Below are 15,126 nucleotides of genomic sequence, written 5' to 3'. Positions count from 1 at the left end.
AAATCCAGAGGAAAGAAAATTGCAGTGAAAAAGGATAGAAAAACCAGGAATAATACGCTTTTATTACTCATTGGTTTTTAGTAAAAGGAGATCATTTGGACATAATCACACGAGGGCGGAGTTAGAGTGCCAGGAACGTGTTCGATCAAACCTGTTAACTTTAATTTCAACTTTATATTTGTTTTAAAAAAATCGTTCAATATATGTAAATTACTAATTTAGAAATCCATTACTTAAATTGATTAGAATTCTGAATCCATAAGCTTAAAATTCTCGTCTTTGTAGCCACAGAAATAAACTATGAGGTAAACACCGGCCTAAGTATCTAGGATATTAACGTATATACCTTCACAATATAAAGAATCTTAATAAAAAATACTTGATCTTGGTATGGGAAAGATCTTGGATTCTCTTAAGATTTGTGACCTTCACCAGAATAATTGCTGCTATGTCCAGAAGAAGAAATGTTAGGTCAATGATTCCTGAACCTAGATCAGCAAATTGAATTGCACTAAAGGATTTATCTTATATTATATTAATTAATTTTGAAAAAATTATTATACCATCAAATCACTTAAAATATACCTACTAATAACCGTCTGTAAAAGATAACATTAGTTACTTAAGAAATAAGATATATATAGTGACATATTACTAGAGTGTAAATAAGTCGGGCTGGTTCGAATTTTTCAATTACCAAACCAAACCAATTGTGTCAGATTATTAAATTTAAAGACCAGACCAAACCAAACCAAAATAGTCAGTTTTTCTAATCTCGGGTTTTCGGGTTTTTTCGATTTTTTTTCATATCCAAATATTTCTTTACTCCTAGTAAGACAGAACTATATAAGGTATTTTTCAATAAAATAACATGCATAAATATGAGATGTGGCATTATACTACATATTCAACAATAAGAGCCCGTTTGGATTAGCTGGAAAAAAGTAACTTTTAAGCACATGTGCTTAAAAGCAGCTTTTAAGCACATGTGCTTAAAAGCAGCTTTTAAGTGCTGAAACTTATTTTATAAATAAGCAGTTACATGTTTGGATAAAAGTGCTGAAGCTTAAAAAAAGCTGTTGAAGTGTTTGGTAAACAAGTGTTGGTAAGAACTTTTTTCTGTTAAAAAGACAAAAATATCCTTAAAGCTGTTAACATTATAAAAGGAGCTGATTACTACAATATATTTGATTCATAAGCAATGCAAACAAAAAATAATTTATATTTTAATTTAAATAATTACTTAAGATAGGTTTTTTTTATTTGTTTGCCAAGAAAATAAAAAGAATAGTTTTTGCTTTGTGTATATCTGTATGAGAATCTAATTGATCAATTACTTATTTTTCTTCCCTTGTCCCAAAAAGTGCTGCGACAGAAGTCAATCACAAACTTAAAAAACCATTTTATACATCAAACTAATCAAATTGAAGTTATACACTGATTTCTCAAATTATATAAAAAGTTAGATCATTATATGCATATTTCAAGAGAACGAAACAAAATAACATTTCTCAATTGGAATGTAAAATAATAAATATTAGTGTTTTAAAAGATTCATACAACTACAAGTATCAAGCTTCACAAATTTCATTAGCAATCAAATCGCGAAGACCCATCCAAACAAGATCACTTTGCTCTTCCACATTTTCCGCATTTATATTGTTATTAGCTCTCAAAGATGTACCAAGATCAGGATCAACAGATGAAACATATCTCTCATTCTCAGCTGCTCGGAATGCATCATCCATATTGCATTTTCTAATATAGTTATGAATAGTCATAGTAGCAAGTACGATGTCTCTTTGAGTGTCAATGTGATAGAAAGACATGTCCATTCCTTCTCATCTTGCTCCCTCTGTATCTCATCCAGTTCTTCTTCATCTTCATCGTCTGACGAATAACTTGGATAAAGATCTACTATGTCACTAGAGTCTGAACTCTCCATTCTACTGAAAATAAAAACATAAAGTTTAGCAATATGCTTTCTAAATAGTACTGAAGAGGCTTTTAAACATATGCTTTCTTCAGTTCTTCTTTATGTACTGAAGAGGCCTTCAAACATAAAGTTTACCAAAGCTTAACAATAGAAGCAATATAAGCTTACCACAAACAGAACCAAACAGAAGTTTAACAATATATGCTTAATAATAGAACCAAGGCTTTCAAACATAAAGTTTACCACAAACAGAAGCTTTAATTTAATAAAAGTTTAGTGATACAATCCCAATGTCTAAACAAGAAGAAATATAAAGTTTACACATAAAACCATAATAACGTTTACATATACAATCATAATATTCAAACGCAGAATAATAAAAATACTCAACCACAACGATACACTATTCATTTTTCTTGAGGTATAACTGATAGTTAAACTCCAACCAATTCTTGCGAGCTTCATTAGTAGGCATCCCCAAAAATATCTGTCGATTTTTTTTCCGGAACATATTCATAGTAAAACTGTAAATTTCACTCCCACCTAGAATATCAGGAATTTGTTCCAACGTGACAATACACTTCTCGATGGATGTCTCATCAACTGTAGGAGATGTAGCAGTGCTTTTACTAGACATAAACTCTATGAGAGAGTGTATATCCTCTTTTATTAACGTTGCAGCTGTTCTTTTCTTACTTGACTACTAGTGCTAACACCATCAGTTGATTTTTGTCTTTTTAGTGATGACTCTGGAAACATAACAGAATTTATATTCTGTAGATCATCACTTTCATCGCTCATTTCATCATTAAGATGAGTAAAGTGTTCTTTGTCACAATCATCAATGACATTTATTCCTTCTTCATCAAGATTAAGTCCAATGCCCGATGATTGTTCTTGATTTGCTGCACGTGCTCTTTCTCCTGTGGCAACAACATAAGCAAACAGTGCATCGTAGCGAAACCATATGAGTGAAAGATCTTTGTTCCTAAATTTCTTATATTTTGCATTCTCCTGTAAAAAGAGAAAATAAAAACTACTTTAATCAAACTGATAAAATTAACAATGACAAAAATAAAAATTACACATATGATAATGTGAGAGATATACCTTAGTTTTTCGCTCCCACCAATCATCATTTGCCATAATTGTATTTTTCGTGGCATCCCATCCTAACCCCGTCTCCCCTCTCATCAACTGCTTAAAAAGTGTCCATTCTCCTTTTATGTAATCCTAATGATTTTTCATTTTTTATCATAGTCTTTTCCCGTCTTCTTACAGAACTCGTCAACAAGACTTTTCCACCCATCTTTATTTAAGTAAGTGTTTGGTCTATTTCCTTTTCTAACCTCTTGCTCACACAACTCAATAAATATAATATGTGTATCATCGTCCCACTTAGCATTGTCCGGCATAACTGAATGTAAATAATCTGAAGAAAGCATAGCAACCAAGAAGCTAAGACTGAAGTTGCATAATAGTAATACCAGTACTTTTGTATGTTAACTCAGATCAAGCATTAGGAATGTTGCATAATGAATAAGTTGGTTTATGTAACTAAGAATATGTTTTGTACCATCTGGAAGTTAAGTTTTTATTGTAATTGGTTTATACAAAGTAAATTAAATCTCTGTACTAAAGTAGTCTTAATGGTATTCTTTCCACTTTTCTGCTGAAGTTACTAAATAATATGGAACCCATAAAAAACAGGTAATCAGAAATGCTTAATACAGACTCTTTCCTATGCCAACACATAACAAATTATTTAAAACGGAATAGTAATTTCGTCATCATTTTCCGGTCATAACTCCGGGATCCGGTGGTGGAACTAACCAAACTTGGTGTCAAAAGATACATAATTTTCTTACGAATAATACCATATTGGTTTCAACTTCAGATCTATAGTCTATTTTTGTAGATCTTAATTTCATTTTTACGAGTTACTGTAGCAGACAATGTTCTTCATTCAATTTTAGCAATTCAGCTAATTCCAGCACTACTGTTGAGCACAATAGCTTGTTTTGATAACGTGAAAGTATTCTCTTCTCTTCTAAGATCAATTTGATTTCTAAGCTTCATTTCGGACTGTGAAATTGGATTCACAGCCATACAGTAAGTAAAGTCAAGTTAGTTCAAATTACAGTAGCATCGTTTTCTTGCAAAGCTGTTGCACTGTGTCATGCAAATAAAGTGCTAAAGAATTACAATTGTAATGGACACACAGGCAGGTGGCCAGCCTCATTTGGAGGCTGCGCTGCCTAAACAACCTCCTACAAACTTTGCACAAACATCAAGGAACACAAATAACAACAAACAACCGATGGATTACTCCAAATTTCTGAAACCTTGCACTTTAAATGCTTCAATGCAGGAGCAACAGGAAATTGAGCCAATTCGTATTCGTCCACCTACAATATTGAATGGAGAACATGTTATTCAGTTCACAGAAGCAGAAGTAGAAAGGATGGATATCATCGAAGGATTACAATATGCAATAGTTGGCAAATGTTCTTATGGAAGCCCAGAAATTCAACAACTGCGTAAGTTAATACCAATTCAATGCGGAATTAAAGGTGAATGTAACATTGGTTTTCTAAGGGATAGACATATTTTAATTAGAATGACGTTAAGTAGGACTATCTTCATTTCTCATCAAAAACTCATTACATAAAGGACAGGGATGGCTATCAATATCAGCTTAGGCCGTTGATTTATGACTCAAAGTTTAGAGCAGATGAAGAAACACCTAAGGCAATGACTTGGATTTCATTCCCAGGTCTATTGCCAACCTTTTTTGTAAAGGAATGTCTATTTTCTCTAGCTTCAGCAGTAGGTAAACCTATGCATCTAGACATGGCAACAATTAATAAAACTAGACCTAGTTGTGCTAGGGTGAAGGTACTAGTGGACTTACTTGCAGATCTGCCTAAAAAGGTGAGGATGGACATAGTCAACAAAGCTAAAGGAACAACAAGAACTGAATGGGTGAGAATTCAATATGACATGCTGCCTAAATACTGCAAACATTGTAAACTTCAAGGGCATGATCAATTTGAATGCTGGAGGATACACCCTGAACTATATGTGGAGAAGGAGAATGATAACCAAGCAGATACTGCTAAGAAACAGGACATAGGGAACTCACAGCCTATAATGATGTTATCTAGTGGAAAGGTTGTGGGTAATGTGAATGTTACAACAAAAGAGCAATGGAAGGAAGTGAAGGACAACAGAGTTAGAAATGTAGTAAATCAAAATACTAGTATCACTAATAATGGAATGGAGATGGCACCAGCTAAGCAGTTTGAAAACAATAAGAACAAGGAGAGTACAAGCACTGTAGGGAGACAAGTAGAAGCACATAGCAACAGTGGTAAGGATTTGGTGGCAGCAGACAATGAAGATAATGATCATGTTTAAGTAGCTAACAAGTTTGCAATATTACAAGGGATGGATGGAGAGGAAGAACTTATTAATCAATTGGCAATGGTGGCAGATAATGTAGCAACAAACAGTTCAGCACTTCATAACCAAGCATCTACAAAGCAAAAAACAAAAAATATGGTTAATAATGAGGGAAAGTTAAATCCAGCAGCACAAGCTTTTCATCTTAACTCATCGGGGATTAGTTCGACTAATGGTCTAGTCAATGGAAAGGAGGCATCAAAAGCAAAAAACGATACCGCACAATGGGTAGAAAGAAGCTTCAAGGATAAAACAGGAGAAGGAATAGTGAAGATCAATAAACCATGCAAGGAAATCCCATCACAAGATACATTAGTGAACAAGGTACTTAATAAAAAGCCAAATTCTAAAGTAGAAGGGTCAAAATCGTTTACATTTAAAGAAAGAGTGCAAGAATGTGGAGGCAGGCTATGGGAGGCACAAAGGGAATACGATTCAGAGGAGAACGAAGTACCACTAGGAGCACAAGATGATGAGGAACCAAATGAGAATGACAAAGAAGAAGATGAGCAAAGTGTAAATTGAGAGATCCATGCCAATGACAACAATACAACTGGTAATTATTTAATAAAGGAAGGATCAGAAAATGTTGAGCACATCAATAATTTTCAGACGGCAGAAGTCACAGAAATTAGTAACTATGAAGGAAGAGGCCCAGAGGTAAATGATCCTGGAGGAACAGAAGATGATCAACTTCAGAAATCACAAGAAGACCCACAAGGACACAACACAACAGAGAAGTTGAAACAACCAAAACAAAAAACAGAAATAGTAAATATTACTGTTACATTAGAGAAAAACCAGTTGCAGCTGTTAAAAAGAGGAGAAGAGAAAGCCTTGGTCCCTAAAAAGAATGCATTTGGAGCTACATCAGGAGGGAAGGAAGACAATGAAGAAGGAGAAGAACATGGTAAATCAGGATACGACATGGATCAAGAATCAACTACCCAACACCTTATGATTGCTGCAAGGAAAGGTGACTTATCACCTACGCAAGTGGAAAAGGCAAAATCAGCAACAAAAGGTAAGAAGAAGCAACAAAAAGATAATTTTGCAGCACCAAAAGCTGGGGTGCACACAAGGAGAACGATGACTAAATCCAGCAATCAGTGATGAATGCTCTCATTTGGAATATAAGGTCAGTCAACACACAGCAGGCCTTTGAAAGGTTGACAAAAATGCATAGGCAAAATCACTATGATTTTGTAGGATTAATGGAGCCAAAGCAACAAACAAAAAAACTGGAAAGGTACAGAAACAAGATAGGACTTGCACAAGCAATTTCAAATGTTTCCAACAAGATCTGGGCTTTTATAGATGAGGTATTTGAGGTAACTATTATGTACAATATGGTGCAACAATTAACACTAAGATTGTTTCATACTGAATAGCATGTGGAGTTTGTCCTAACATTGATATACGCAAAATGTGATGCAATCGAGAGGATAGAATTATGGGATTCATTATATGCAATGGCAAGGATATGGATGCACCATGGCTTGTAAGAGGTGATTTCAATGTAATATGGGACGAAGAAGAAAAATTTGGTGGGTTACTTGTGTCATTGAATGAAATTGATGATTTTCGACACTGCATCAACACTTGCAACCTATTCGACCTTGGATTTAAAGGTAGCATATTCACATGGTGGAATGGGAGAGTAGAGGAAGACTGTATATTCAAAAGACTAGATAGATGTTTGGCCAATGTTGAGTTCCAACAAAAATTTCCAGGAATAGAGGTGCAACATTTGTCAAAGACTGGCTCTGATCATAGTCCAATATTTTTGAAGTGTGATATTGAGACTCCACCTATAAAAAAACATTTTAATTTCTTGAATTTTTGGGTGGAACATGCAACTTTTAAAGATGTGGTGAAAGAGAATTGGTCTGCTGATTTCAGTGCAAATCCTTTTATTCTTTTTAATCACAAGTTAAAAAAATTAAAGAAGGCCCTTTCATTGTGGAGTAAGGCTACATTTGGAGATATTTTCCAAAAGATAGCAAGTATGGAAGAGGTAGTGATGGTTCATGAAGTAGAATTTGAAGCAAATCCTACAGGAATGAATAGGGAAAGACTACATAAGGTTCAGGCAGAATTGATCAAATGTCTTGCACTAGAGGAGAAATATTGGCAACAAAAGACAGGCATGACTTGGTTCAAGGAAGGGGATAGGAACACTAAGTTCTTCCATGCACAAGTGAGAGGTAGAAGGAAGAGACTTCAACTTAACAGAATTCAAAACAGTGGAGGAACCTAGATTGAAGAAGAACAACAAATTGCAGAAGAGGCTATCAAATTCTACGAGGAACAGTTCACAGAAGAAGCTACTCCTTCATCATTTGATATCGTAGAGCATGTTCCTAATCTGATTAACACTGAGCAAAATGCAGAATTGATTAAGCAACCAGCAAAAGAGGAGGTTAAAATGGCAGTACTTGGACTTAAGGGTGATAGTACTGGGGGTCAGATGGTATGTCAGGAAAATTTTATCATTCTTGTTGAGACTTAATAGGGGATGACCTGTACGACATGGTGAGGGCTTTTTTCAATGGCCATGAGCTACCCAAGTGTGTAACACACACAAACCTAGTTCTGCTACCAAAGAAAAAAGAAGTTACCACCTTTTTTGATTTAAGACCAATAAGCCTCAGTAATTTTTCTAATAAGGTTATATCAAGGGTGGTTCATGAAAGGCTAGTGAAATTTCTCCCAAGTCTGATTTCGGAGGAACAAGCAGGTTTTGTTAAGGGAAGGAATATAGTAGAAAACATCCTTTTAACTCAGGAGATAGTGACTGACATTAGGCTTAGATCTAAGGCTGGACCTAATGTCATCCTGAAGCTAGATATAACCAAAGCTTATAATAGAATATCTTGGCTATTCCTAACCAAGGTACTAAGAAAGATGGGATTCCCAGAAAGGTTGATAGGGATTGTCTTTGGATTAGTTTCAAACAACTGGTATTCTATTCTAATAAATGGTCAAGCTCATGGGTTCTTTAAGTCCTCAAGGGGAATAAAACAAGGTGATCCTGTATCTCCAACTTTGTTTATATTGGCAGCAGAAGCATTATCTAGGGGTCTCAATGCACTACACACTAACCTATATTTTTGTGGATTTGGGATGCCAAAGTGGAGTCCAAAGATCAATCATTTGGTGTATGCAGATGACATGATTATCTTCTCATCCTCAGATGAAACATCTCTGATGCTGATTATGCAAGTGCTGAAGGCATATGAAAATGCATCAGGGCAGCTTGTTAACAAGACCAAATCAGTTGTGTACCTGCATCATTTAACAGACATGGAAGTGGTCAGCAAGGTAGAAAGGATCACATGCATTCATAGGAATGATTTCCCTATCATATATCTAGGTTGTCCGATATTTTATGCAAGGAGAAAGTTGGAATTCTATCAGCCCCTAATTACTAAGGTAGTGGACAAAATGCAATCATGGCAGGACAAGTTATTATCAGTAGGGGCAGGGCAGTTCTCATATCCCATGTATTGCAAAGCATGCCTATGCATCTACTATCAGCTGTAAACCTTCCAAAGTATGTGATAAATACGTTGCACAAATTGTTTGCTCAGTTTTTTGGGAGCAGCACTGTAGGAGGAACTAGTAGGCATTGGGCTTCATGGAATACCTTATGCATGCCAATTGAGCAAGGGGGAATAGGTTTTAGGTCACTGCATGATGTAGTAAAGGCATTATTCAGTAAGTTGTGGTGGAATTTCAGAACAAAATCGAGCCTATGGAGCTCTTTCGTATGTCAGAAATACTGTAAAAAATTAAATCCTGTAATTGTTCCGTGGAAAAGGGGGTCTCACATCTGGAGAAAAATGTTGGAATGCAGAGATCTGATTGAACATCAAATCCTTTGGCAAACAAAAATGGGATCCTCACTATTTTGGTATGAAAATTGGACAGGTCTTGGGGCACTATATTTTTTAGTTCCTCATGACTTTGGCATTGATGAAAATGTACATAATGTAAATGATGTTACCTTAGATGGTGAGTGAGATGTGGACAGGCTATATGAAATACTTCCTGAAGACTTAGCAGTACACATTATGGAGAAAATCAAACCACCTTCACCGACGCAGGTTCTTGACAGGCCTTGTTGGATGCTGGAAACAAGAAGATATTTCAGTGTTAAGTCAGCATGGCAGTATACGAGAAGAAGAGACGAACCAAGAACAGCTTATAGAATGATTTGGGTAACGGGACTGCCTTTTAAAATATCATTTTTCAAGTGGAAAGTGTGGAAAGCAAAGCTACCTTTAGATGATTTCTTGAAAAGGATAGGCTACTGCATGCCATCAAAATGTTGGTGTTGTGTACAGCCTGACAAGGAATCTTTTCAGCACTTGTTTTTTAGATCAGAAACTGCAAAGACAACTTGGAAGTATTTTCTATCGAGGGCAGGAATAGATGTGGAGGGACTTACAATGCACCAAGCAATCACAAAAATGTTGGACTGCAAATGTGTGCTTAAGGCTAAAACCAATAATGCAAGCACTCCCCTCATGCATAGTCTGAGAACTTTGGAAAAGAAGAAATAGTATGAAGTACGATGATGGAGTGACAACAAACAGGGTGATTTATCAAGTTTCATCAAATCTTCAGGCTTTGGTGAAATTGGGAAAGCCTGGGATGATCATGGTACCTCACAAATGGCAAGATCTATTAGCTGTGATGGAAAATTTCACTCCTAAACTTAAGGTTACAAAAGTCATGTGGGAATTTCCAAGTGCAGGATGACTAAAAGTTAATACGGATGGTGCATCGAGGGGAAATCCAGGCAGGAGCTCAATAGGTTTTTGTATAAGAAATGAAAATGGTGATATAGTCAAGTCAGTAGGGAAAGAGATTGAGGAGACAACAAACACAGTAGCTGAAGCGAAGGCCATGGTAGAAGCACTAAGGTTCTGCAGATTTAAACAATACTCTCATGTATGGCTTCAAACTGACTCAATGTTATTAAAAAAGATAATGGATGGGATCTGAAAACCACTATGGATCATATATGAGCAAATAGAGGAAATGATGCAACTAATGAATGGGGAAAATTACACAGTTACTCATATTCATAGGGAGGACAACAAGCTGGCAGATCACTTGGCTAATTATGCTTTAGATCATGGAGAAATAGAATGCCAACAATTCTGGCATCTAGATGCACAGGGAAGGAGGTTGGTTAATGAAGATAAGTTTCAATGTCCAAATCTAAGGGTGAAGGTGAACAGGAGATAGGAAGCAAAGAGAAAAGGAAGAGCATGAGGCATGTCAACTTAACCGACCAATATATTCAAATCCTAAGGGAGGAGGATATAATGGTTGGTATTTCTAACTATCTTTTATCTACTGCAGGTGACACTAAGATGCTTAAGACACTCCATGAGGCAACTTTCGAGATAATTGATGCTAAGGAACAAAAACAGATAAATAAGCGAGCACAACAACAGAGACTAATGGCATTGGCAACCCAACCAGCATGGGGTGAAAGCGTTCTTTCAGTTCATTGGATATACAACCAGCATGGAGCAGAAGTGTTTAATATCACACGCATGGTTCAGTTAAAAGCAGGATATTGGAATATAAAAATGATTCCTACTCATTTCGAGCACAACATGAAGCAAATGGCATTGGAAACACAACTAGCATGTGCAGCAAATAATTTTTCGAGTAAAGCAGGCAACAAAGGCCAATGTGTTTTATTTAGCATGCTTCAATCCACTTTCAGATTAAATAATCTTTTAATATGCACACAAAGTTTAATGGGGAAGGCCTGACAGACAACACATGCTGGTGAGCAAAGGAATCAAATGAAAAAGTGGAATGCACATGAAAATTTATCTAGGATACATAAAAGCATGCAATATTCTAGGAAGAAGGTACTATGGGATATATTTCTTTATGATGCAGCTGTAGGTGGAGCTCACGTGCTTTCCAACACAAAGCTGTCTCCTTTAATCTGCTCAATGGACGAAGAAATAGGAACGCATCAAGGGGAAAGAAGGTGCAACTGCCATGTACGATAATGTTTGTCAAACTTCACGAGATCAACATGTGGGAGAGATTCAAATATTATGCTGAATTTGTGCGAGAGACGTACACTTTTTGGAGTGGAATTTACAGCAAGAACAACAAGCATATTGCTACAGAAGATTGACATTAACAGCATTAATGCACGCGCGAAGGTAATTAAACACAGCAACTGAAAATGCTAAGGGACAAAGAGCACGCAATTCTGAATATTTTAATGTGCACACATGGTTTAATGTGAAAGGCATGGCAGACAACACATGTTGTTGAGCATAGGGATCTTCACTCTTCGGCTTCAGCGCTGTCATGCAACAAGAACGAAGCAGATGTCTGTTGCTTCAAGAACAGACGTCGAGTACAAAATAGATGGCATGCAAGCTTAATGCTGTGCACTGGTTTCCCAACAGCATGTGGAACCTCAAGAACGTATGCTGGAAACGTATTAAAACATGGAGGAACGCAAATGACATACAAAAGTACATCGGAGGATACAAAATGACACTTGCAAATGGAGTGCACGCAATTAATAGAAGGAACGTTGCATTATGCCTTTCAAATGCACATTCGGGGATGCTGAATTATATTACAAAGTTTAATAGCATTAATATGATATCAATGTTGAGTGCATCACTCAATTTTGATAATAGGATATTTGTTAAGTTCAAACTCTATTTCAATCAGTTAGTAGGATATCATGACGTTGTATTTCGTATTTTTAATGATTATATATAAAACTAACCCTAGGCAATTGCCTAGCGGACTAAAAAAAAAAATACTGACTCTCTCCTATGCCAACACACAACAAATTATTTAAAACTCCATATGATTAACTACTGCTTTTATCCCAAGAAAATTGACAGAATTCAGATTACATTATATAATCACAGGGCCGGGAGTATTGTTTTCTAAATTATTTCCAGGATAAACTTCCAAAACCAAGCCAAAAGCAAGTTTAGAGCACTTACTTAAAACATGCAGCACACAAAATAAATATATGCATTCACAACAATACATTACATCGAACATTAGCATCCAGGCTTTTACTTTCATGTTAGTCTTTATTTATTCCCTTATACTTTTTTGGTGTTTTTCTTTACCTCCTCATTATCATAATGTACTGCTATAGAGTCAAAAATACTTTTGGAATATTAGTAAATTGAAAAATAAAGTACCCAAAAGGAACTTAGGCAAAAGAGTACTGTAAGAACATTTCCTAAAAGTCATCTCCACCATAGTCTAAACACTAGTTGATTATTACTATTTTTTGCATCTAACTGATAATCCAATCTTAGCGCATAAATCTCTACTGTGCGATGTGAATACTGCTAGACGACATGTATAGTCAAATCAGTAAAATTTTCCAATTCAAATAAAAATATACAATAAGGATCGAGAAGAACTTACAACGATAATTGATTTCCACTGAACTGCTTGAAGAAAAGCGTAGAAAAATTAAAGATGAAGCAGAGATGAAGATGAAAGGAGACGACAGTCTTCAAAGTGAAGAAAATAGGAGAAATACAATGTTTTAGGGTTTCTTTGACTGGAGGTAATTTTGGTATTATAAAAACTTATAAGGGACAAGAGAGTAATTTTTTTGGTCAAACCAAAATTGCTTTTAAGCCAAAATTGAAAAAGTTGGGGTCAGCCAACTTGTTGCTTTTAGCTTTTTTTAAGCACTTTTTAGCTTTTTAAGCAGCTTTTTTTTTTTTTGCCAAACACTCCAAAAATAAAATCGCATAAAATAAATATTATTAATATGCCATACCAAAAACAAACATAATTTCAAATTACTAAGTTGCTAAAATAAATACGGCTAATAAGTACCATTATTTACATGAGTAAATACTAAAAGAAAAATAAGATTCATTTTATCTAAACTATGGAAAAACTAAAAAATAGATATCCAACACTGTTTTCATTCATAGTACAATTGAATTGAATGTCTTTTAATTTATTAGTATTAGTATGGATTTGATTTTGGTTTAGAATTTATTTGAGTTACTAACATTTATGGACTATAAAACTTATTGGAGCATCCAAAAATTATAAGTTCCAACTTGAAATAATACATTAGAAGATAAAACTATGAAAAAACTTAAGAAATATTTATAAACTACACTACAATAAATATTTTTATGTAGTAAATATATTTAAAACTTCTATACTTATAATGTCGGGTTTGTTTGATTTCGGTTTGACTTTTTTTAGTTAGAACCAAATCAAACCAAACCATAGTCGGGTTTTTTTCTCGGTTTGGCGCGGATTTCCGGGTTGATGCGATTTGTCGATTTCGTTTGTACACCCCTAAATATTACAATAGATTTTTTAAATTGGCAGCATATATAAGTTAATTTCTTAAGTTTTGTATCCCTCAGTATAAAGAATTTATTACACTATCGGGACATCTTTCCTATTATAGCAGAATTTTTTTCTTGTTTCAAAATTAAAAATCTCACATTTTAAGTAGGCTTGCCCATAATTATTTGGGTGACCTAATAGTATAAGAAATTCTTCACATTGACGAGTATTGAACTTAAAACTCTTTTATTATAAATTTAACCTTGATGCCGTTCCATTTACCGACTCTTCAAACCACATGACCAGAATCAATTCTGGAATCCTTCATCACTAATCAATATCTGTTCGAGGGCATCTCATAGTCAAAATGTCGTAGCAATATCATAAAGGAATGGGAAAAAAAAATGAAAATAAATCGCCTCTGGTCGAAGCTCATAATGAAAATTTCGGCCCCGCAAACTTTATCAAGTTCTGCTCTCAGGGGTTATTTTGGTTTGAGGTATAAAAAGATTTGATCTCGGTATAAAATGTCGTATATTACTTATATAATGTTTGGTTTCTATTATAAAATTCTTCCCATAACTAATATAGATGTCTAATAACAAATGCTAATTTCCGAAAGGAATATCGGTCGGAATTCCTCGGAAATTGGCTCGTCGGTAACGTCGCTACCAGATTTTCCATCGAAAATCCCTCCTCGATGAGCCAATTTCCAATGGGACATTCGTCGGAAATTTACGTTTTTGGTAGAACTTATAACTAATACTACACAAATTTTGGTTTCCACCTATCTAAAGACAAAAATGCCTTAAATAAGGCAGTCTTACACAATGCTTCAAGCATTATTCTACAACAATTCATGCATTATTAATATTCACTCTTGTATTATTATTCCCGATCCATGCATGTATTGTAATTACGGCATAGCTAGACGCGCGGGAAACCAAATTAACGACCTCTAAACAACAATAACAACCCAGTAGAATCTCACCGGTGGAGTTTGGGGAGGGTAGAGCGTACGCAGACCTTACCCCTATCTCGGAGGTATAGAGAGACTGTTTCCGTGATTGACGACGACCTTTAAATTATTTGTTTATGAGGTTTGATTAACTTGGACAAGATTGTTTGTATTCATATTTTAGGCTTCAGTTCACTTAATTAAACTACCTATATGAGAACATCACATGAAGTACTAATACTAAGAGAAAAGACTCAATGTAAGGCGGCTTTTAAACAATTCTCACGTTTAACTGTCTCATTCACAAAATTAGACTGACTTGTATTATTTCTTTTATAAGTTCAACTTTTTGCGTATTCAGAAAGATTCTTTAATTTGGCCAACTGGCTACTATAGGGACTCTTTTCTTCCAGTT

General features: G+C 35.1%; 1 protein-coding gene across 1 annotated transcript; it reads left to right on the top strand.

The window, feature by feature from the left end:
• Positions 1–6,854: 6,854 nt before the first annotated feature.
• LOC142175172 (uncharacterized) lies at positions 6,855–9,969 on the top strand. Its single transcript, XM_075241751.1, has 6 exons — positions 6,855–7,601; positions 7,662–7,874; positions 8,072–8,725; positions 8,995–9,121; positions 9,335–9,418; positions 9,461–9,969. Exons 1-6 carry the CDS (start codon positions 6,855–6,857, stop codon positions 9,967–9,969), a joined length of 2,334 nt encoding a protein of 777 aa, XP_075097852.1.
• Positions 9,970–15,126: the final 5,157 nt, after the last annotated feature.

This window comes from Nicotiana tabacum, chromosome 21 (assembly GCF_000715075.1).
Source record: "Nicotiana tabacum cultivar K326 chromosome 21, ASM71507v2, whole genome shotgun sequence".
Classification (NCBI taxonomy): domain Eukaryota; kingdom Viridiplantae; phylum Streptophyta; class Magnoliopsida; order Solanales; family Solanaceae; genus Nicotiana; species Nicotiana tabacum.
The sequence above is the reverse complement of the archived record's forward strand: the minus strand, read 5'-3'. Positions and strand labels throughout refer to the sequence as shown.